This window comes from Neopsephotus bourkii, unplaced genomic scaffold (assembly GCF_033783945.1).
Source record: "Neopsephotus bourkii isolate Nb327-2 ecotype Australia unplaced genomic scaffold, CSIRO-AGI_Nbou_v1 NB_196, whole genome shotgun sequence".
NCBI lineage: Eukaryota > Metazoa > Chordata > Aves > Psittaciformes > Psittacidae > Neopsephotus > Neopsephotus bourkii.
The window spans coordinates 13514002-13535649 of record NW_026900709.1 but is presented as its reverse complement, the minus strand read 5'-3'; the positions used below and the strand labels follow the sequence as shown (position 1 = coordinate 13535649).

Here is a 21648-nt window from a genome sequence, read left to right as displayed (position 1 = left end):
CATCAAAATTCAGCCCAGTGGTGTGTTTTGTATTTTTTAATGTGAATTCCTCCTTTCTCTCAGCACTCAGTCTTGCATACAGAAGCTATTATTGTATAAACCAATTCCAAAATTTAAGATTTTTCCTGATAAGGATACTTCTAACGACCTCAGTACAGTAAAGGGTACCTCCTGCTGTTCCACTGGTTCGAATACAGAATGATCAATATTGTTCAGGATGAGATCTTACATTAAAACCAACAGGAAAGCTACTTTTCTGGTGCTTACCTTAAGAAATTTCAGATACGCAACACTTGAGTGCAGTTGCACTGCACCATAAGCTGAAAGGCATATCCAAGAAACTGGAACACATTCGTTACTCCTTTTTCCCTGAATTTCTACTGGAACACTAGTTCCTGAGTTTGAAAAAGATGTATGAAAACAGCTATGCAACATACCCTTTGTAATTACTGTGTCTTAGAAGGCTTGGGGGGGGTTGTTCATTGCTTTTCTTTCCTCCTTAAGACAAACAATTGTGCTGAAGTGCCATTATAAGTCAGAGTCACAAGCTATTAAAGTAAATAGGAGGTTGCATACCACATTCCCCTATTTATTAAAACTCCTTTCGTTCCTTAAGAATGACTGCTTAATGTTTAGCCTTTCTATAAAAACTGGAGCTATATCACTTTGTGTCAGGCACTTTAGCAGATACTAATGAAAATGTCCTGGGTCCCCATAATCCTTTGTGGCTGATTAGGTACAGTAGAAGTTACTTCATTAATTTGAAGACCATGAGCTTGAACCCTCATATTGACCTGCAAGTAATGTTTTATTCATATTGCAGTGTTGTAGTCAAAACTCCAGAAATAATTAAAAGGACAAGCCTCAAACCTTAGACCTTTGAATTATGAAGCTGGATACCCAGTTAATTATTGCACAATGGAAAAAGGGGAGTGGGGACTCAGCAGTCCTGATATGTTACTATTGCACCTACCAGTGAAAAGCTGATGGGTGATCAAGTGCACACCAGTAAGTGTATCTTAATTCCCAAAACATGATTTTCACATGTCACAGTTACGAAGCTTTCTTCTGGATTAAAATATATAAATAAATAAAACCAGACATTAGGTTAAATTCTGGCTCCATTAGACTAACAAGGGGAAACTCCAAAGTTCAGTAGTTTCAGCTAAGATTCATCAGCAGTTGGTGACCAACTCCCCACAGCCATTATTCAAATGAAATACAAGATGCCTGGATCTACTGCGGGAATAAAATAAGATATTTTTCAAGAAAAAGCTGACAAAAAAACCATACCTGATTTTAGAAACTAGGTATCTAGTTGTGCTAGATACAAGCAGAAACTCATCCTAGTCAACAGTCAGTTTTTCCAGTCAACCTTTCAATCAGTTCCCTGAATTTTTATTAGCTGTTTTTTCTAAGTGGTCCTCGAGACTTGTTACCTTTCAAGTGTAATAAAGTGATTTAACCCGAAGAGCAAAGGCATATTTATATGAATGGTGAAGTTATTTAAAAAGCTGTCATCATCTGACAGGCAGATGATGATCCTAAGAAATGCTGAGGTAAAGACTAGTGAATAGAAACTCTGTTGATCCATGTTCACCTTTTCCAGCAGAAGTACGTAGTGCTCTCCATATATCCAGCAGTCAGAGAAACCTAGTGAAAATTTATGATAAATATTTACATCCTTAGTAATGAATACAGGCATCCCACGTCATCCTTTTAATGTGATTTAGTCATATCTGTCCCTTTATGCACCTCATTGCCAATAATAATCTTGCTTGCACTTTGACAAGTCTTATTAATGTAGCAATCTATTAGCTTTATACAAGCTTTTTCACATTCTAAATCAATTCGGGTAAGTGAGCTTTAATAAAACAGAACACATGCAAGATACATGAAACTATTCTCATGTTTTACTTATCATCCAACTTTCCCAAATATCATCAGACTACAACTGTTTCAAATACTGAAACACTGACTACAATCAGCAGATTCAAATTTTATATAATGTTATTGCCAGCACTCTTCCATTTCTGCAGGGTCTCTTTTATGAAAGAGAACTTTAAAGCCACATCTTGCTCTTAGAGCTACAGCACCAAAAATATTTGCTGTTCCTCCAATGGATGTCATGCTTTTCATTTGTTTATTTCTGTTACTGTACCCTCAGTTGTCCCAGTATGGACCACATATTCTTCTAAATTGCCTGTTCCTTCCTTACCAATATATTCTTATCTTCCTAACATCTCCTTGCAGGCATTAATCTGCTTCTTTAAAGATTAAGTTACAGCAAACAGGACTGCAAGCAAAAAAAGAATGTAATCAATATGTGCAGTAGTTCTTACTCCTCTTCTTATAGCACAACACAATTACTTCTTATGTAAACCGACATACTGATAAAGTTACAGTACAAGATATAAGGTCATATTCACAACAATGAAGCTGTTGGTTTGAACTAACTTACCAGTATAAAAAAAACTCATACAAACTGAGTATGGTTTAGGGTCACCAGATCAGATCCTACTCCAGACCACAACTGGAGAGCACACCAGGAAGTGATGAAGGAACAATGCTATAGCCTCTATATTTTCCTGGGTCCCAGTGATCCCTGGACAGCTATGTATGAGACAGTGCAGTTCGCTGAGTACTTACTATGCCTGTGATGTTTAAATCCCCGTAAACCAGGATTAGGAAAGGACAAAAGGTACTTTAAAGCCACCTGTCATCATCTCACACTCATCCCAAGTTAAACACAGTGAAAGACTAGGGATTTGTGGGCAGTTTTCCATTTCAGTTTGACCTTTAGGTTTTAAAAGTATAATAATCAGGTTAAATTAGAAGAAAGCTATTAAAAATATTTTCTTTGGAATTCAGTTAAGGGTTAGAATATAAAAAGAAAAAGGTATTTTCCATATTCTAGACTACCTAAGAGAACCATTACTGCTTTGGAGGTTAAAAAACTTGGCACAACTGAACCATTTCCACAGATACATGATTGCACTCCATGCCCTCAATCATATGCTGCAGAAGATGCCTTTTTTTTCCCATTACAAAAGGTATCTTTCCATGGGTCATATTTCCAAAATCAGGCTAAAGAATCTATCATCCCAGCTCACATTTCAGTGTTTCTAAATATAGAGGACATAAGGATATTTTAAGCAATACTTTTCATTAAAACTTAGTATCTAGGAGACTAATCATATTTTTACACTCTTCCATCCAATTAACTCTTCCTCCTAATTGAATCTTTGGGTGCCAAAGAAGCATGTAAAATTATTCTCATAATTGTTTAATTACTAAAGTCTGAATAATAACTACACTGGACCTCCCATATTTCCAGTATTTTTAAGTAGTTTAGACATTAATATATACTTTGAGTTTTACATATGGACATGCATAGATTCTAAATACAAAAATTAAAAGCCATCTTCTGCTCTGGAAAACAGTAATATATTAACTGATGCTTTCAACCTACTTACACAGATTTATGATAAAACCATTCTGCTATCATAGCAACTGCTAGATAGCTAAGTTCCATCTTCTGCTTTCAAAAATACAAAAGTACATTTTAAAGAATTATTAGCAGAATCTAAAAACCAAATAAGCATTTATAGAATAAGAAAGTTCACACACTAAGATTTCATTCTGGTATCAAATCACTACTAGAAAACTAGTTTCCAAGATACAAGGTGATTTACAGTGGTTATAGGAATCAGAGACACTTCTTCCTTTCCTTTCTCTTGCTACTTCTCTTCTATGGCATTCCCCCAGCAGCTGTTGGTCAGGGCACAATCATAAGCAGCCCTTACTATGTGCATTATGTCTATAGGCAACCCAGGAACACAGCTATACTTAACTGAAAATACCTTCATTAGGTTCGATTCATTTTGCATATGTGAAGAACAAGATCAAACAAAAGTGACACTGACTCAGTGTGCACGGTCAGTAAATTTTACAGAAAAAAAATATGTATAGAATAATCATTTTAGATGATCTGGGGAGAGGAGCAAGGAAGAAGAAAAAAAATATGGGTACATTTTCCAGTGTCTCCACCAGAGCCCATTCTCCCAGATGTGCTCAGTTTGAACATGCTGTATTGCACAGAGACTTTAATGTCAGATTCACAAACAAGCTTTGCCCCTGATTTAAAGAGCTACAGGAATTCTGCATTTGTTATATTCTTGATAGACTGCTGGCACACTTGCTTGCTGAAGCACAAAATCAGCCGACAGCAGGTATTGAGCTTTCTGTACAAAATAGTCCAGAATTTTTAGGGACTCCATCACTCACTATTGCTCTTGTAGCACCTACGTAAGTTGTTGCTCAGTTTAGAAAACAGTCACAGAAGGGAGAGGCCAAAATTAAATGCAAATTACTATGAACAGTTTGAACACACTAAATATCAGCTTTGTGATTTTACCCAAGAAGATAAAAAAAATTCCCTTTAACGTCATTTTGATCTTTACATCTGCATTGCCCTAATTGCCAAACAAAGCAGAGATCTGTGCTACTGTCACTTGTTTCCTTAAGATATATATAAAAAAAAACATTGGTGAGGAGGATCAGAGGCAAAGTTTTGTGGGCAATAGCAGCATTTACATTTTCAGACTACTTCAGTTTGCAACTCTAATAGGTTGTTGAATTTAGTTTTTGTTTATCTAAACTATCTGCTAGAATCCTCCCAGATTTTGATTGGTGGTCCTTTTAGCATCTGGTATACAGAGTTTTCCACACAGAATGAATGACAAAAATGAGTCAACAGAATCCTTTCTATCCATTCAATTGCAACATCAAAAAGGAGCTCAGACAAACCCTATTTTCCTTGAATCGGAATCTGCGTTGTGACGTGCTAGAAGCTGACTCAAATTCTGCAGCTAGAGTCTGCTCCTCTTCTCAGCAAATTTCTTCAGGTGAAAAAGAGGGAGATGATTGGAAGGAAGCCTGTTTCTTTTAATCTTATCTAAGCACTCCTGAAAAGAGTTACAGCTGAAGATAAGGGATGTTGAGTCACATGCTTTTTCTGCCTTACAGTTCTTATCACGTATGGGGAATGATCCCATTTCAACAACACCAATTTTTAGCTACTGCAATTCTAGCATCTTTACAAGAGATGTTCCTGATACGCACAAATATGAAGAGAGCCAGACACAGTCATAACATTTGACTGTGACAGTAATATTAGGGCTACCATCTACTGCCACCGCAATGCCAAGTGAAAAAAAAAAAAAAAAGCCATGCTTGGCCTTTGAAGTGATCTTTACTTCAGCTGCCCCTGGCTAAAAGGGTTTAAGGGGAGGAGGAGAAATTTTTCCTGATCTCTGAGGTGACATTTAACAGACCTGGAAAACAGACATTGACTACAAGGGTCTACTCAGGAAGGCCTATGGCATGAATGACTTCCAAAAGCAAATACAGCAGTAATGCGTTCAGTACACTTAACATCTCATTCTTTGATGGAGGACTTCTTCCTTTTTGACTTTATCTTCCTCTTGATAGTAACCACTACCAACAGGGCTGAGATGGACCAAATACCTAACACAGTGAAGACTTCAGTTAAGAAACACAGTAGTTGATCTTACATCAAAATCCTTGTAAACTCTGCAAATTCCTCCTGCTTGCATTTGGCAGAGTAACTGTCTTAACTATGCCACATCATGCTTTATATTATACAATGATCAAAACCAGGAGCAAGCACTTCTAGTTTAGGCAACCTCACTTTTCTATTATTATTATTTTAAAATCTTTCCACTAGAATTTTACATATTTAAAATATATATATATTTCACTCCAGACCAGAGTTCTCAAGAGGTTCTCAAGCCAAGAATGTCTAAGATCCTCTGCCTTGCACCACACCAGAAGCACTACATGCAACAGGCACTGCAGGTATAAGTGGTTGTTGCAATTCCTAGGTCAGGCTTCATGAGCATGTAATAAAAAAATATCACTGTTTTCTTTAACCTAACCTGCATCATCTATCTTCTCCCAATTTGCAGTTACAGCTTAGAAGCATCATCCCAGAACTCAGCAACCTCTATATAATTCATAGAAGTGAGTTTTGAAACATATTTTTGCATCTCTGTCCGACAGCACCCCCAGCACCTCTTATCTCTAGAAACCAATGTGAAACTATCAAAGATGCTCCACAAAAAAAAATCCACTAATTTGTAAGATATGAACCTGCAGCTGACAAGCCACATAAAAACCCGCGTAGTTAAAACACAGAAGACACAATGCTTCAGAAACCTGCTCACAGAAGGTACTTCAACATTCTAATATTCAGCTTACATGTATTTGAAGTTATCTCAATTTAGTGTAAAGTCTCAAGAATGCAAGAAATCGAGTTTCTTAACTTAAATGGAAAGGCAGTTTCTTAACTTTTAACTGTGAGGAACCTCCCTTCCCAGTTATGTTACCCTTGTCAGTACTACTGCCTCACTCTTGAAAAGCAGTTTAATCAAGGGAAAAAACTTCGTGAGAACATAAGCAGTAAATGCATGTAATTAAAAGCAGCGGGGGAAGGAACAGACTGGCAGGCTACCTTTGGATCTCCAAAAAAGACAGGAAAGCTGAGCTTGTAATGTGCTCATTTTAGAAAGATTCTGAAATTAATTTAAGTACTATTATACCTTATGCATTCCCTTGAACTTAGTTATACCTTTCTGAAAGTCTTCATTCTCTGAGACAATTCAAAAGAAAATTTTAACCCTGAAGACATTACAGAATATTTTGAATCAGCATTTTCATTTTAGCTGAATCACTAATAGTCTTAGCCCCATTCCCAAACAGAGCTTGGCAAAACTCATTTACTATTACTGGATGTTCCCCAAGTCTAAGTAATTTTTTTATCTCCCCATCTGTCAGGTGGAGATATGAGCAATGTAAGGAGATGTAATACAGCCATAGATATTGTTATAGGCAATATCCAAAACTCAATTAAGAATACCTTTGGAAAGAGAGTGTAGAATGTTATGTTCAAAAAACACTTTATTTTCTGCACTGCAGAACAACTGACACTTTCCAAGTGGTTTTCAGAAGAGAAGGCTGAAGGTATGTCACATGAGGTTAACTCTAAAAAGGACTAAGTTCTCATACAAAGGAAGAGTGCATGCAAAGGGCAGTAATACACTATGCAGGGTAGGTTAACTAACAAAGGCTGTATCTCAGGCATTCCAGCAGGCAATGCTATTCATACAAAAGATCTTAAACACTACCTCTACCACTCCCACCACCCTTTTTCCTCTACTTCAAGGACACCTCTGGTAGCCAACAGTCCATTACAGGCCCGTGCTTGCTCAGCAGTTAATTTATGACAACATTCCACAGCTCAGCCAGGAGGAAAGATCAGCTATTCCATTCTACATCTATACAATTGATAGGTAAAGTATAATGCCCAAACAGGTCATTCTACAGAAAAACCACAACTATATAACCACCACATTACATCGTTTGGTCTCTTTTTGAAGTGAAGGGGCCATATTCACAGCAGTGTTACTGCTACATGACAGATCAATTTCGAAATTTTTTTTAAAAGGAAGTGTTTTAGTCAAAGTACTGATACTAATAGCTTTCTGTACCAGTCATGTCAAAAGCAAAGCTCTGCGGTCAGCAACGCTTCCAAAACGTTCATTCTTGAGTCAAGACTGGCACCCAGTGGCCATATCTTTTAACTGTTTTTGGTACACTGACCGGATTTATAAGAATTAAGATTTCACAGTGAGATTCTACTCCGGTCTTTCAGCCTTCACTTCCAAAAACCACTTGAAAAGCCTCAGTTTTTCTATAACATACATAGTATAAAAATAAATCAGATCAAAACTCACACTATATATAAACTTACTTGCTTCCTTAAGAGCATTTAACAAGTCACACGTTTTGTAGCAATTACGCAAATGCATTTAACAAGTTTAGAATACCACAGGCTTTTAGAAAAATGTATAGAATCTAGGCCCACCTCTCTAATCATTATGGTTAATAATAGACGATAATACCAGGAGAGTAGAAAGAAATTTTTCTATTAAAGCACTGTGATAGGTTAACTACTTCAAAAATGGGCATCTGTTTTCTGTATATCTACATAATCCTACTTACAAGGATTACAAACTGCAAGCATGGTATTAGATTCCAGTGTTACTGACTAATTAATGACCGATTTCACTTGACACAACATTAATATACAGGTTCTAGCCATTGAACTTCAATCTAACACCAAGCGCAGTAGTTTTCTCGTGGAGGTAGAGTATGCAACACATTTTAAATGATCATAGATGGAGAAATACGAGTTTACTTTCTATAGCTCACTTCTTTTACTCAAAAGCATTGATACCATAATAGACACCTGTGTTGCTTCTGGCTGGGGTAGATCTAATTTTCCTCATAGTAGCTACTATGTGTGTATGCCTTGGATTTGTGCTGATAACACAGGGAAGTTTTCGTCACTGCTGAGCAGCTCTTACAGAGTCCAGGTCTTCTCTGCCTCTCACCCCACGCCACCAATGAGCAGGCTGGGGGTGCACAAGAAGCTGGGAGGGGACACAGCCAGGACAGCTGACCTCAACTGGCCCAAGGGATATCCCATACCATATGGCATCATGCTCAGCATATAAAGCTGTGAGAAGAAGGAAGTGAGACACATTCAGTGATGGTGTTTGCCTTCTCAAGTAACCATTATGCATGATGGAACTGCTTTCCTAGGGATGGCTAAACACCTGCCCGACCATGGGAAGCAGCGAATGAATCCCTTGTTTTGCTTTGCTTGTGCACACAGCTTTTGCTTTACCTATTAAAGTGTCTTTATCTCACTTTTATTCTTCCAGTTCTCTCCCTGATCCCACCAGGGTGGCAAGACAGTCACTGGATGTGTGGGGTTCAGTTGCCAGCTCGGATAAACCACCCACACAAGTCTGTTTTGACTGGGGGAGTATCATTAAATCTGAGCGACAGGTAAGTCACATAAGTTTATGAGATACTTCAAAATAAAAAGGCTTATTTTATCCTCCATCAAAAACACAAGCTGTTACGATTTTGTCCATGCATTGTGCCTTGACAGACATGACCACATATAGCTAAGTTTTCAGCTTACCCAAAGATGGTACGGATGAGTTCTGCAATACTAGCAACAAGCTCCTTCTTTATCATTTGCCCCATCTTTGGTAAACGCTCAGCAGGATGACCCTTCAATATGGCAGAATGATGTAAATATCATTAGGCTATCATGACAAGTGCTTATTATTTCACTATCAGCAGTTTAGCAAATGCATTCAAGCCCTAAGGCAGTACATACTGGACTAACAGCATGAGATTCTCCACTAAAAGGTGGGAAAGTATCATCAATCCAGCAAAATTGTGTTTTATCTCTTAATATACAACTTTGCTGGATTGGCATTACTATTTTACCAGCTAAAACACCTGAGAATCACTTCTTTCAGAGATAGTAGGTTTCTCATAACCAGTAAAAACTTCAATACCCTGAAAAGTCTGAGACAAAAGTCTCTGAATTTTGAGTATGAGCTGCAGTTAGTTTTCCTTGGACAGTGTATCAGTTTCAAAAATAGTAATAGTATCTTGAAATTATTTACAATCCTATTTGGAGGAGATTATGCAAATAAATCCTCTCTCAAAATCATTTTAAATGGAATGTGAATACTGCACATGATGCCAGTTATGAACTGTCAGTTGCTTAACCTGAAGTATGTCAGCTTCCCATATGAATAGTAACAGGAGAAAGCAGCAGAGGCACAAACAAGCTACTGGGAGAATTTTCTTTAGATTGCAACCCCCATCCTAGTACTCATAGCCTATAGGATTATGTGCACCATTTCCAGTGAAGAATCCAGAAGAGCTATTGCTGAAAAGATACCCAGTTCAGCAACAGCACAGGATAGCAGTACTGTGGTGGCTTCTATACATCCAAATATCTACAGGTGGGTCAATTAGATCACCTGCTTAAACACAAACCACTTTGAAATAAGCCATTCAGAGTACCAGTAGTTTTTGTTTGGTTTTTTTTTTTCTATTGCTTTTTAAAAGGCACAAAATAACAACATGTGGATTTAAAAAACATTAGCAGTCACGTAACACTGGAGTACAAAATTTAGTATCTGTACCATGTGTATCTGGTGCAAAATGTTACATTTACTTTTACTATATGTAAACTGGGTTGCTAGAAGCCTGTTACTAATACCAATAAAGGTGCAAAGATCCTTTCTGTGTAGCAGTCATTCTTTTCCTGCATTGGGTCCATGTCTGTAGCTGGCAGTGGCTGATAATCTAGAAGAGATATATATCTGGGAAAGTGCAAGGACACAAAACTATCCTTTTGTCCTCCCTGTTCTTGAATAATATACACAGCTGAAAACTTACTACCACTATCCCACAGTCAATCAGCAATTACATGTAAAAATAACACAAATAATTTTGAAACACTATTTTTATTCAGTAGCCAAGTACCCTCAACTTCTATAAGCACACAAGCCGTTATATTTTCAAGGCACCTTGTTACTGTCTGCATAGCTCTGGAAACAGGGAACATCTTCCTGTCCCCTTCTGATATCCAACAAGGACCCCATAGCCTGAATTGAGGGAGAAAACACTCCTTTAAGAGTGATACTCCTATCATTTGCACAAAGAGTATTTGAGAAAGCACTTGAATTACTTGCAAAAATTACTTCCAAATTTTTTTTCCATGTTTACACTTCAAAATGTTTACACGTCAGAGGTAAAGCAGACAAAGTTTCACTATGAAGTAAGGCCTTGAAGTACATGCTACTCTGACTACAGTTGGCAATAATAAGGTTCATGTGGCAATTAAAGTATATAAAGTCATGCTAAGCTTCAGACTTCCTGATATCTTGTATTTGTAATAATGAAAAAGAAGGTGTAGGCAAAACTTCAAGTTTTATTTGCGTAAGTTATTTAACATTTGACTTAAGAACTTGTAAAGACATGCCATCCCATCTTAAATTCCACTAACATTTGAACTAACAATCGTATGGTTTTATGTATAAAGAGAGAGAATACATCAGAGCTTTACCAGTTTTTTTCTTCTCTGGCACACAGAGTTAACAAGTCCATAACTACCTTAACACATTTCTTCGAATTCAGGAGCTTCAGCATGGACAGCTGCAAACATAACTAATATAAGCTAAAAAAAAAATAATAATTACTGAAACAAAAATATCATTGAAACAAACCCCATCATCATTAATAGCTCAGTTTCTATAGCAATCACCAGAGCCAGAAAAAAATGTTTACTTGGATTTTTGGTAGGCTAGATACAAAGGACTACAGAAGAATGTACTTCGACTGGAAGATGTTTACAGACAATTATGAATGTCCTTCAATATGCCTGTTCTTACCTAAGGGAACCAATGCTTTTCTTCACTACAAGAATCCTTGTTATACTAGCACTGAATGTGTTAATGAATAAGCATTGCACTTTTATTAATGCATAAGCATTTCAAAACACGTTCCCTCACACCTCAGACTGTATTCTTTCACTCCTACAGAGGATTGTATGGCTATTATCAGATACTTAAGCACCTTAGTAAATCAACTCTGCAGTAGGAACCAAGTCTCTACTGCAGAAAGCCACCAGCCATTTTGTCTCTAGCAGTATCTATTGCCTCCCTCCACTCCTGTGAAAACATTCCTCTCAAGTTAAATTGCCTTTTGCCTCCCAAACTTCTGAGTTCGAAGTGCTGAGAAGAGCCAAGCTGGTTGCCCTCAGAAGAGGAGCTGCATGCAGAAGAACTGCAGCAACTCCAGCTCAATGCACCAGCGCACCAAAAAACCGGTTAGATTTCGCTTTTAAAGCCGCCTGTTGTTCCCTCACGGAAACCCCAGGAAGAGCGGACTGCCACCCCCAGGCCAGGACACCTCCCGGGATGCACTGCTGCAGGATTGCCCCTGCAAGGGCTTATCATGGCGTGTGTCCCCCCCCCCACTCGCCCGGCGCCAAACTCCTGCAGGGCAAGCCTTGGAGTTGGTCCCACCTGCTCACTTTCCTCACCGTATCGAAGGCAGTTTAGCTTTTACCAAGGTTCGGTTTATGGGTACCTTATAATGAAGGTAATGCCTTCACTAAAGTCCTCTAAGTCAGACAAAAAATCAGGTTCTGAGCTTAAGTTTTAAGTCAGACAAAAAAAATCAGGTTTTGAGCTTAAGTTTTAAGGCTAAAAAGCAAGCTCGAGCTGGCTCAGTGCTCACAATAGTAATAGGATTAAATGCGCCTACTGCTGTCTGTTGTATCTTGCAATACCACTCAGCTGCATTTCGTTAAGCTCTCGACTCGCCAAGCTAAAATACAGATTCCTTCTGCACTAATGCGTACCTACATATAAAAACATATTTATGGAGCACACTACAGGCACACCTAAAGGAAAAAGCCATTTGAACACCATATAGAATGGATGAATAGATCAGGGTTCCGCCTAACAGAAGCAATTCTATGCTGTTTACATTCTACAAATTTTCAATTACAAACATGTTTAAAGAAACTCATCTTTTTTAAAACTTCTGAATGAGGTAGTTTGCTAATTTATGAGACTTGAAAACCTACCATGGTTCCAGCTACAAGCAAATGGTGTGCAGCAGGGCTGATGTTTCCCACAGGGAGCACAGATGGGTTTGATAGGGACACCCACTGGCATTCAGGTGCCACCAGTCTTCTTGCCAAGCTCTAAATAATGGCACCAGCTCTGTCAGGAGCAGCAATGGCAGCTGCATCCCCAGGGTGGGAGGCACAAGGGCACCCCAGCAAGACAGCAGAGCAGGGCCTCACAGCCGGTGTCCACTGGCCCCAGACCAGGGCGTCAGGCACCTCTATGGAGACATGATAGAACATTAACCACAGGTCAGCATGTCCAGGCAGGGCTGTGGCAGAGCCAGTGACCAACATCCCACAGCACCACTAGAGCTAAGACTAATGGCCTCAGGCTGAGCTGAAATGGAGTCTCAGACCCATGAGAAGGGACTTGGGTAGGGATAGCAGGGGGGGCTGGTCAGGACAATTAAAGCTTATTAGTGTATTAAGGGGTCTGAGTGCTCATTTACTAGCCCAATACTACTATGAGCTCAGAGTCTAATGCATACTTTTGTGAGCACTTTATACAATCTGCAGATCAAAAGATACAAATTCTGGCATTTACGCAAGCTTAGCATTACATTGGTGTCATGGTTTAAACCCAGCTGGTAACTTAGCACCACACAGCCATTCTCTCATTACCCACTGCCTGATACCCAGCCTAGCCCGAGCAGCAATCTGGGCCTTCTGGGTTACTGTGGTATGGAATACCCCTTTGACTAGTTTGGGTCAGTGTCCTGTCTCTGCTCCCGCCTCACTTCTTGTGCCCCTCTTCACTGGCAGAGAGGGGCATGAGACTTAAAAGTCCTTGATAGGGATAAGTGCTGCTTAGCAACAACTAAAAACATTGGTGTATTATCAGCATTGTTCTCAGACTAAAGCCAAAACATAGCAATGCACCAACTACTAGGAGGAGAAAAATAACTGTTACAGGTGAACCCAGGACAGCTGACAACAATGGCTGCAAGGCAAATGTTTGTGGTTTTATAACACTATAAATAATTGCCTGTTAGAAAGACAAAATCTTATTCCCAATACTAAAAGGATTACAACTTCAGAACTGTATGGAACTCAACTTTTTCTATCAAATATCATTTTAATTTGCAAAATACTGTGTACTACATACAGCAACATGCTTTAACTTGCCAAATATATTTCCAGCAGAGTAATTCCTCTTCCAGTTATCAGACAATATCTTCTCCAAATGTGCTGGGTGAGATTAAGGCATGTGCTTTTTACTGCAACTCCATCAAAATATGTGAGCTTCCACTCCTGAAAAATGTAATTCCTGTATTTAAAAGGAATAATGTAAGGGAGTTTTGTATTGCTAATTAAATTACCATGCTGTTGAAAATCAGGCAGGTGGAAGAAAATGGCTGTGCAAAGTACACCTTACAATAGGAAATAACTGAGATGCAACAGTAAATTCAAAAGAATTACTTGTCTAAGTACATTTACATTGGCACCAATGTAGCAAATAAAATTTTTAAGATTTGGTTTAGGTTTCATTTTAAGAGTATTCTTGATCTAGTTAAATGTTCAATATTATCAAGTGTTCAGTCAAATATTTAGTATGTTACAGGCTGTGCTGTTAAGAGATCATTTTCATATACATACAACAATCAGGTTTTGTCACAGAACATAGGTCCACATTAAAAACATTTTAAAACTGCAGCAGTAACAGTTAATAAATAAGAGTCAATTTCTAAAGACTTACCACACCAAGCTGATTGTTCAACTTGAATCCTGAATTGTCAAATCCAGTAGAACACATTTTGTAGTCAAAAGGTACAGTTTTCTACTTTATCCTTCTTCCATTACAATCATCAAAATTTTTGTAATGCTTTGACTTTTTTAAGTTTTCCAGTTTGATTACTTTGAACTTTTGAACTGTTTTTCCTAAAATTCATATGTGTGATATAACTTACAGGACTGTGAACCCCATTCTTTATAACATTGCTCTTTAATATCAGGATTCAAAATACTGTAAATGGTGTGCTTTCATTATTTTACAAGTTCAGGTCAGGTAGGTTTTTGTTTCTTCTGGGCACTTTGGTCATGTACTGACGTGTGTAGTATAATGAAATAAACAGTCTTGAAATACCATTACAACATGATGTAGTCAGGTTAAATGGTCAAGACTGTCTTGAGGCCATGGAACACTAGAAGAAGATTGTGTGAAATGTGCATTATTTTTAACAGTTCACAGCAGACAAGATATGTGCATTATTCACATTGAGGTGGCAAAAAACTGGAAACACATTTCAGAAGCATCATGTCAAGCTATTTGTGACAAAAAAAATTACCATCAGAGCAAAGGAAAATCAGAAGCATATTCTGTCTGCTTTATACTACTCCAAAAAGCAGACTCCCTGGTTGTTGAGTGTTCTTTTAGCATATAGAAATATTCAGATGATATTTTGCCAGCTATGCTGGTTCATGATTACTCCATCTCCAGTCCTGTAACACTATTCAGGGCTCTGTCACATTCTAGTGACATGATATCATGCTAGAAGACATTGTTAATCCATTTTATCAGAAATTACTCAAGCCTTCTCGGTAATGTACTGAATTTTGCAAAAACAATGGATTAATTGGTCACAGTTGAGCCAGATTAGGCACCCAGAGAGGGGATGTACAGATGAAGAAGAGAGTACCAGGAAAGATGTTTGGAACTGTCAGGCTTGCTGCTACTTCTGCCCATTGGGAAGTGATAGTGAGGGCTGTTGCTGACAAGAGAGGTCATGCTACACTGTGGCAACTGGCATCTGTAAACTCTAAATCGTCATTGTCCCTTCAAAGTGGCCTTGCAACCTCCTGCAGCTCTGAAGCTGTCACTACATATCCAGTGATAACAGCAGTGACAAAAGGGTGTAATATCACTATCGTTTCCCTTCTTAACAGCACTTAAACACACTCAGTCACAGAAAGAGTGTATCTTTCTACATGGTATCTCTACTCATGGTTCTAAAATGATACGAAATTCCCTTTGGTTGAGTATAGCCTATTTAGCCATTGTTTTAAGTAGCTGTCATATGGCCCTTTATTCTTTGAAAAAAATGTTAGGCCTCATTTTTCAGATTGAAATGCTGAGAGCAGATAGCTGAGAACTCTTGGATTTCAAACAGTGATGCAAAAAATCTTAAGATCTGGATATGCAGTAATATTTGTGACCTCAGTTTCTGTTGATGCAATTACAACATAGCCTTTATATTCATTTCAGTACTTGACTCTTGCAAAGCTTACCAATCTTACTGCCAACTGGTGTCATGTTGGAAGCATGTGTGAGCTCGGGTACGTGGGCTTAACTTGGTCAACTAAATACACAAGTCTGTAGAATCATCTCTCAGAGACATCTGAGATACTTAAATATGTTTAAATATCAGTGAATAGAAATGGAATTCTGTGCTGAAGCATCTGATGTCTAGGTTCCTTAAGACAAAATATGGAACTTTTTTTCCTTAAAAAAAAAACAAAAAAGAATTCTAGCAATAACTTTATAACATTTAAATGACAGGGTGAATGTTCCTAATCCTAGTTTTCAAGACACTTACTCTATTTAAAAATGCGTACAGTGTAATGCCATTAGAACGTTAAATAAGCAGTTGCTAAAGTTTGTCGAAAATGAAGCAGGAAAGCTTGCTGTTAATTTTTACCTTTAGGAGTTATATTAGATGCACCAATGCATTTATATTTTACATTGATATCATGTATGTTTTGATAAACTGTCACCATAAGAACAGTGCAGGTATTGAGAACATCACAACTTCAGAAGATTGCAAGTCTAGAAGTGTACTGTATGGTATGTCACATACCTGGAATTCTGGACAGAATAATACCATGCATCCCACAAAACAGGTATAAAAATGTGGAGGCCCCACTAAGCTTTTAAAATTGCACCTGGAAAAAAAAACCTAAAAATTGTCCTGAGGGTAAACATCATTCATTAATAAAAGAAAATACCCTGAAGCCAAGAACTTGCTGCTAAACATACAAGCAGAATAGTTTTTAATTAGGGAGTTATTACCAGCTATGTTTTAAGGTAGGAATTAGCAGTAAAAATGAAAGAATGACAATGTTTTGCTTATGGAAGGCACGTAATCCCAACCATAGTCAACATGCTTTTTCTTGCTAGAATTAGATTTTTTTCTCAGTATGATTTAGGGGCTATGTGAGATTTATTGTATCTATTTCAGTTAAACATTGACTTGTTCGTATTCCCTAAAGGGCAAAAAATGCCTTTTCATTCCTTGCCATAATAAAAATCTAAATATGTCAGTGTAAGCATAGAAAAATAAAAGTGGCTGAAGAGAAATAAGCATCAATTCTTCCCAGCCTTGAAAGAAGATTCTTCCTTAGCTGTAACTGTAGCATAACTAGCTGTATCTGAGCTAGTTTCACCTAGGTAAGGATGAGCAGCCATACAATATGCAGATCTGCACTTCAGCCATCCCAGTTCACCAGTTTAGCACTAATTATATCTAGCAAAGATGGAAAATAGAAAACAGGGTTAGAACCATAGCAAATGGCTTCAGCATCCAGTTGCATTGTCCTACTAGTCTCTCCCACCTATTTAATTCGGAGCCAAAGCAGTATCCTTTCCTTACAGTCACCTCTGCCTCCTTGGCTGTGACTGTCCTAAGTCGGCTGAGCAGATGGACACTTAAGAGGGAAAGGCAGACAGCAGTTAACACTGGGGCTTCTAAGTGTGCATGTAGCTGGAAAAGGATGGGTCCACAGTAAACAAAACAAACAAACAAAAATATGCAGGTATGTATTTTTGTGAAGAAGAGTAACTTGTTTAGTATGTTCATTTGTAATGCAAAGCTTTCCAAAGATATTTGAAGAATTAGGTGACAAGCGGCAAATGCTGGTAAAAGACACAGCCTTCTGGATCTATAGCCACCCAGCTTAGATTTTGAAGGCAGCATACTATGTATGTGCCAGTCCTTGTTCTCTAGCTGTTTCAGGCTTTGAAAGAATTGGTGTGGCAGACAAGCCTGGAGAAACTGTACAGCTTTCAGACTGCTCAGTTGTTTTTTGACATCCTCACGGTGGGCAATCTCACCAGCAACTGACATTTCAGTTGGCCCAGTCCATGGGACAGTAAGTATCTTTCTACTCCAGCAGTAGTGGGAATCTGTCTTTAGGTCTAAAAGAGATCCTCCAGACATGGACTGCTATGATGATATTGAAAGCATGATGCCTAGTACCAAAAGCTGCCATGCTAAAGCATGACAGATGCACACAAGTATAGGGGTGAAAGATGTGTGGTAGCGATCAAAGAGTGATCACAGCTGGACTGGTGTGTAGGGAAATCTGTTGGGGTGAGAACAGTCCTCTTGCATGCATGTGCAAGTATGGATGAGGATTTCTGTGTTGAAATGGCTGTGGGGAACAAAACCTAGGATGCATGTGCATAACCTGGGGAAGAAGAGAGGAGTGGGTGGGAGTTGAGAAGGGGGAGCGAGGACTGCTGTTCTTCCCCTTTCTCTGTGCCTCTGTCTGCTGGCCCCTCCTGACACATGATACCGATTCTCACAGGAGCTTGGAGCCCAGCTTCTCCCTCCTTTCCTCATAGAGTATCCGGCACAGGGGCAGCGCAGCTGCCAGCAAGCCCGGGGCAGCATCGTGCATATCCACAGAGCCTTCTGCTTATGAACATCAAGGTAAGAATCCCCTGTCCTCTCAGTGGCTGTGGGCACTAGAATTCCTGCCCTAAACTAGTAGAAGCTGAGAAACCTTGCAGATACGGACGTGTTAGGGACTTCTATGAGATACTTCCAGCAGGTTCATTCTTGCCACTGAGTTGCCTTTTTGCTATGTGTTGTGCTTTCCTGGGGAGAGCTTGCAGGGAGCTGACCATGAAACCTTAGTGGGGCTGGACTGACTTGTCAGTCCCTGAGCAGCCTGTGAGCTGCTCCGGGTGTGTCTGTGAGGCCAGGACAAACATCCCCTGTCCCTGCAGCAGGGAGCCTGCCTGGCAGGTAGCTGTGGAGCCCACATGCCTCCAGGGCTGTGCAGCAGGTACTGGCTGGATGAGAATCTCTGACTGTTCCTCTGTGGGACTGCTGAGGACAGGGGGACTGTGATAGCAAGACATATGCATGACACTCAGTACTTAAGTAAAGAGAGCAGGGGAAAACTTGTGTCTGCTTCTGTACCTCCTTCTCTCTATGCCAGCTCTGGAAAAAGCAGATGTAAAATAGAACCACTCCTATGAATGACTTGGGATTCACACTGCATCCACATGGGTACAGTCAAGGTTAAGGATTCAGAGAAAGGCTGGTTGTACAAACAACCAGCTACCAGGCAGTGAGAGAGAACTGAAGTGTGTTTGCAAAATGTCTGTCTGCAGTTTGTCATGTGCTAGAACGATATGCAGAATGCATGAAAATCACCCCAGTATGTCTTTGCTTATTATTTATTACATATTTTGGAAAAGATCTTACCAAAAGAAAATAAAATCAGCTGGGTTTTAAGGACTATATTTTAAAATACAGCCTGCTAAGCAACCTGTTGAAGAAAGGTTGCTTAGCAGCAAAATGAAATGTTTTATTCCCCTTGTACCACTGTACTTCTGTATTATTATTTGTGTTGTTTAGGAAACAAACCAAACAAATGATGTTCTTCAGATTCTGGTGGGTTTTGTGGATACTTGAACACCATGAGTTTTTAGCAGAAAATCTCAGGGAAGAAAAAAGATATGGATTGAGAAGAACAAAACCTAAACACTTTCTGTCAAATACTGTAGAAAAATATCCCAGCCCAAGTGATCAAGGTGAATATTGCAATTTTAAAACAGTGTGGGTTGGTTCCCTCCTCTCTACCCCTTGCCTATCTCTCTCCCCTCCTCCGTCCCTCCCCCCGATTCATTGATTTGGATTCTGGACTATGTGGCCCTTTAAGATATTGCTTATAATCAGCCACACTCACCTCATCCTACATTTTCACATGCCTTATTTTTGCACTTTTGTCTTTCTACTCCCATCTGTCTCGTCCCCTTTTGTGTATTTCAGAAAAAGAGATTGATTTGGGGCTTTACTGTGGTATGGCTGATAGCCTCTTATTGTCAATAGCCCATATAACTGTATGCCTATAGAAGTAATGTCAGTAGTTCAGAAAATTAATACTCTGCAGATCCTACTTTTGAAAACTTCTATGTCACTGTGTCAGTATCAGGGACAAAACCTAGCTCCATCAAATTACATTCCAGTGTCTTATTCAGTAAGATTCATTTTCCTGTAGATGACATCCACCTTCCCAATCCTCATCCTGGTAGGATGTTCAGTGAAATGTCAGGCAAGAGGACATAATGAATATATAAAACCACTACAACGCTCCTCATTTTATACTACATGACATAACCTCACCTTCAGTTTCTTATTCCCTGGGACATCTGTTCTGGATCAAATTCCTCAGCCTCTATATGCTCTGTCTTCATGAGGGTCTCACATTTGTGATGACAGATGTTTAAAATAATTTCACTCACGGTTTTGAAGCCTGAAATACATGTAAGGGTAGGGGTAGAATGGGGTTTAGTATGAAATCACTCCATTCACCTACTTCCTCTATTTATTCTAGATGAAGACTGCATTCTGGAAATCTCTTTTTTACTGGACAGCTCCGAAAGTGCTAAGGTTTATAATCATGAACAGCAGAAAAAATTTGTACTGGAAACAGTAGACAGAATGAAAAGTCTGCAGCTTAGTTCTGGACGTACCCTTAGCTGGAGGATGGCCTTACTACAGTACAGTAGCACTGTTTTCATAGAGCAAACTTTCCATGACTGGAAAGGTCCTGAAGCATTCAAATCTCACCTTGCTCCCATCACCTACATAGGTCATGGCACCTACACAACTTATGCTATAACTAACCTCACACAACTCTACATGACTGAAGGGACTCCAGGTAGTGTTAAAGTAGCTGTGCTGTTCACTGATGGAGTGGACCATCCGAGAAACCCAGATATTTTTGCAGCTATAGCTGATGCTAAACACCAAGGAATTGTATTTTTCACAATGGGAATGACCAGAGTGGCTGAGGAGGTCAGCAATGCTGCCAAGCTCCGGCTGCTGGCAAGTGTCCCAGCATCCAGGTTTGTTTTCAACCTTCAGGAGAAAGAAACTGTGGAAAAGGTTATCAAAGAAATGGTATGTATGAGAAAGAATTTTAAAGAGTTACAGGATCATATGTATATCATCTTGCTTCCAATATTTTGGAATGCTTATGCTATTGAAGAAACCATTGGAATGCTTATGCTATTGAAGAAACCTGTACCTTTTACATGTTAAAGTAGCCCACCTGTTAACAAGACCACTGTGCCAAAGTACAGGTTTCGTTTCTGTCCCCAGCATTCAGATTTTGCCAGCCAAAATATTTGAAGTTGGAAACGAAATTAGATTTTGAAAGACTTGCTGTGAAGTTATTTATATTTCTGTTTTTCCTCCCAATAAAGGTATTTTAAACCCCCTTTCTTAAAAAATGTAAATGAAAACAAACAACGATTTTTGACATCTCAATGCTTTCTTCTGTAGCAAGTACAAATGTGACATTGCCTTTTGTACCAAAAATTGCAGCTCTTGCAGAAGTGAAAATAAATTCGTAGCCCTTAATAGAGATATGTCAATTTAGATAAAATCTGAACTTGGTGATAGACATCTTTAAATTTCCATGGAAAGCCTACCACATAATAAGGAGGAAATGTTTAAATTGAGCTTGAAGTTTTGCTTGGGTGTCTCTTTTCTGCATATGAACTTAATTCATAAAAAATATTCCCTGGCAAGTATAGAGAATACAGTCATCCTCTAGCCTATAGATCTGGTGACACAAGCTGTAGGTGAAGTCCTAATCTGAGCATGCACAGAAATATAAAATACCAGGAGACTTCTTTATCTGGAGACTTCTGCAGTGAAACTGACACCTAAGTGTCATACAGGCTCATACAGATCTTGAGCATGTACAGAAGCTGGTCTTCCTGTTTGTCCTGCACTGCAGCAGTCTGCCACTCTGCAGACTGTTGCATTGGTTTCCTTGCATATCACCCTTCCCTTCTTCTCTGGTATATTTTG

The 21648-nt window shown here is 38.9% G+C and overlaps 1 protein-coding gene across 1 annotated transcript in view; it reads left to right on the top strand.

Moving 5' to 3' along the window:
- Nucleotides 1-19178: 19178 nt before the first annotated feature.
- COL28A1 (collagen type XXVIII alpha 1 chain) overlaps nucleotides 19179-21648 on the top strand; it is a 31976-nt gene continuing 29506 nt past the window's right edge. Inside the window, exons 1-2 of the mRNA XM_061343089.1 lie at nucleotides 19179-19358; nucleotides 20162-20730. Coding sequence (XP_061199073.1) covers nucleotides 19199-19358; nucleotides 20162-20730 — 729 coding nt within the window. The 5' untranslated portion in view covers nucleotides 19179-19198. The remainder of the gene's footprint in view (nucleotides 19359-20161; nucleotides 20731-21648) is intronic.